At 30.0% G+C, this 3,558-nt stretch overlaps 1 protein-coding gene across 1 annotated transcript; it reads left to right on the top strand.

The window, feature by feature from the left end:
• Window positions 1–762: 762 nt before the first annotated feature.
• LOC110594418 (NKG2-A/NKG2-B type II integral membrane protein-like) lies at window positions 763–2,651 on the top strand (the record flags this gene model as incomplete). Its single annotated transcript, XM_021706140.1, has 3 exons — window positions 763–949; window positions 1,338–1,437; window positions 2,516–2,651. Coding segments are annotated over exons 1-3 (423 nt in total), but the record flags the coding sequence as incomplete, so codon positions are not given.
• Window positions 2,652–3,558: the final 907 nt, after the last annotated feature.

Raw genomic sequence — 3,558 nt, 5'->3', positions numbered from 1 at the left:
TGTTAAACCAAGACAGTTTCTACATAAATGATCTATATTTTTATTTATTGTTTTATGGCTTTACATTTTAGCCAGGAAATAATAGCCAATACGTCTATGAAATAAGTATTTTTAAAAAGTTTAAATCTCTCCAATACTGTTATGCATGTTTATTATGTCATTTAATACTTTCCAAAATATAAAAATTGCTGCATTCCTAGTAATTTATCAGAAATCTTCAGTATTTCAAAAAAAAAATTCTGTAACCATTATTTCATGTCAATAAATGACTGTAAGCTGTCAAATAAAAGTTCATTAGCAAAACTATAATATATATGTCAACATTCATGTTTTTCATGTTCAGACGAGTCTTAACATACTATGACTTTCAAAATTACTATAAACCATATTAAAAATTTTAATTCAGGTATTGTATTGACATTAAAATATATTTGTGAATCACACTTAACTAATGTATTTATTGTAATTCATGAATTTCTTTTTTAGTTGACTAATTTATTGCTTTTCATTGCCCCAGCAATAATATTTTTTGTGAAAAGCAGAAACCTTTATAAAAATATTTTTTTCTATAAGAAACTTGTTTAAGTCTAAGGAAATTAGATCAAAAACTGTAGATTCCTCAATGAAACTTAAGAGTGGGTACTTTCTCTCCATTTTGCTCCTTTTGACTGTGCTAGGTATGTTGTCATTATAAACTATGTATTAGCCTCTTAAGCACTGCTATTATACAGAAGAGTTCCTAATAACACACAGCAAAGAAAAATGGATAATCACAGAGTAATCTACTCAAAACTGAATTTGCCCCCAAACCCGAAGAACCAGGAGAGAAAGTCTAAGGGCAATAAAAGCTCCATTTTAGTAACTGAACAGGAAATAACCTATGTGGAATTAAGCCTTCCAACTGCTTCTCAGGATCTTCTAGACAATGACAAAACTTTCCACAGCAAAGGTATGGCATTTCACAGCTCCCCAGTGTAATTGTCCAGAATGAGCAGCTTGGGTAACAGGATATGGGAAAAGAGCAGGTTTGTTCACATAATTTTTATTTATGAATATCAGAGTTCCAATACGAGTTTTGCTATTTAAAAATGAAATATGGTTGCTATTTTTACCCAGACATTGTGGAAATCTGTAGTTTTTGTCCAGCAAATCACAGATCATTATATTTACTCAAAATGCAATGATACTCTCTAAGAAAAACTTTTTTGGTGGTTGTGCAGTTTGGTGTCCAAGTTTACCTATGTGATCTTTATGCATGTGGGTTCTCTTGTCTGCAAATCTTCTAAATAGCTATCTCCATCTCTCTTTTCTCTGTGTTTTTATTTCTTGTCCTTTAGATGTATCGTCACCTACAGAGAAGCTCATTGCTGGCATCCTGGGAATTATCTGTTTGGCATTATTAGTGACCACGGTAACAATAATTATTATTCATTTTAAGTATATTTTGGAAAAATAAAGGAGTGCTTTTCACCTAAATGAATAGAAATGCCTCTAAATATTTTGAAATATTGAGGAATAGAATTCTCATTTTTACATTTGTTTTTGAACTAAAAGTGGATTGTTCTGAATTTCTAAAAAGTATAAATGAAAGAAAAATATTAAAAAAGTATTTGCTTTAAATTAGATGTATATGTTCTGATTTCAAACTCCAAAAAGATGTTTTACAAAGTGAAAAACCTTACTGAGAAATAGAAATTAATTCTTGAAAGTTGGCTAAATCAAGTACTGTAGGAGATATTGATTTGGTTCTTTGCACCATTTAAATATTTTTTCAAAATCTCAATTACATTATATATATTTTTTTGTCACAAAGTTCTATATTTTTCTATATCTGAACAATATGCCAAATTTCAAAGAACTAACATTATTATGACTTATTCACATCTTAATTTTGTAAAAGATTATTTTAAATTTTCTGGCAACTGCAACACAGAAGCAGACCAATTCTTTCCAAAATGAAAGCAACCAGAAAGGTACGTAATGATTTCCAAAATTCTGAAATAACAGAGTTTTACTTTGTATCTTTCTTTTGAATGAAAAAATCACCAGAGATATATTCAGGAGAAAATTATAAAATTTAGCCATAGGTGTCTGTAAATAAAAAATACAGGAGCTTATTTTCTTTTCTTTAGCAATGAATATAAATACTAATTCAAAACACTATAACCTTATTGTATTTGTTTCAATTTTCTATTGCTATAAAATCATGAGATAAATAATTTTACTGTTATAAAAAATGTATGTCTGTTCAGTGATTTAAAAATGTGTGTAATGTGACCGTTAACCTGCTGGCTCGTTTCATGTGTGAACACAATTAGGGGACGAAAGGCTGCTTTACAGTGTGTACATGTGTGAATCAGTGGGTTTTTAATTATATATACCATCCTGTTAGAATGCCTAGATATCTTATGTACACACATGACATACTTTTGTAAATTTACACTGTCAGTGTTATTTTAAACTATTCATATTGTTTCTGGGTAATTTACAATGTTTCCTCAGCATATAATTGTAGTTGTCCAGAGGAATGGTTTACATATTCCAACAGCTGTTACTACCTTGGAAAGGAAACAAAAACTTGGGATGAGAGTATGGTGGCATGGGCTTCTATGAACTCCAGTGTGCTTTATATAGATGATGAAGAAGAAATGGTAAGACTTTGAATGTTTCAACTACCTTATTAAAAACTTATTTCAGTCAGTAAAACATTTGAGGAAATAATCTATTTTCTTGTACATATTTTGTTGAATTATTTTCAGCTAAGCAGATTATATTGCTTGACTTTAAAATAGTTTATTTGTATTCACCTTCTGCTAATGCACTTTTCATTACTTTTTAATAAAACCATGCTTCCATTCATGCTTTAATTCTAAAACACATCTTGCTATCTAATTTTACTATATATGAAGAAAACTAAGTATATTTTAATTTTAATTGTGCAGGTTGATCACAAAATGAACAGCCTCATGAAATACGAATATCATGAAACAGAAGTTTTCAGCACTGCTCTTGTATATGTGCTCATCACCACTACCTCTTCTCATAAACCATTGGCCTGTGTTTTAATATTACAAATATTGCTAAGTCAGGGGCTAGGTAACAGCAGAACTACTTCATTTTCTCTGCTGGTGGAGATTTGAAGATATCCAGCCACTCTGTTGAGCCCTGGGGCTCAGGTTTCAAAGCATTTCAGCATTCCATTTCAAACATTATTCAAAAAAAGCATATAAAATACTCAAAATTACTAATTATCAAATAAATACAAATGAAAATTACAATGAGATGCCAACTTACACGTATCAAAATGACTATCAATAAAGGGAAAAAAATAACAGATGATCACAAGCATGTGGAGAAAACAGACCATTATACACTGTTGGTGGAAATGTAAATTGGTACAACATCTATGTGAAACAGTTTGGATATTTTTGAAAAATAAAAGCAGTACTATCATTTAATCCCACAATCACACTACTAGGTGTCTACACAAATGAAAAAAAATTATATCAAAAAGAAACACTCACTTTTACATTTTTCTATTGCATTATGCACAGCCTC

The sequence above is a fragment of the Carlito syrichta genome, unplaced genomic scaffold (genome assembly GCF_000164805.1).
Source record: "Carlito syrichta isolate Samal-C Ts95f unplaced genomic scaffold, Tarsius_syrichta-2.0.1 Scaffold315187, whole genome shotgun sequence".
Lineage (NCBI taxonomy): Eukaryota > Metazoa > Chordata > Mammalia > Primates > Tarsiidae > Carlito > Carlito syrichta.
Note: the sequence above shows the minus strand (reverse complement) of the source record. Positions and strands in the feature narration are given on the sequence as shown.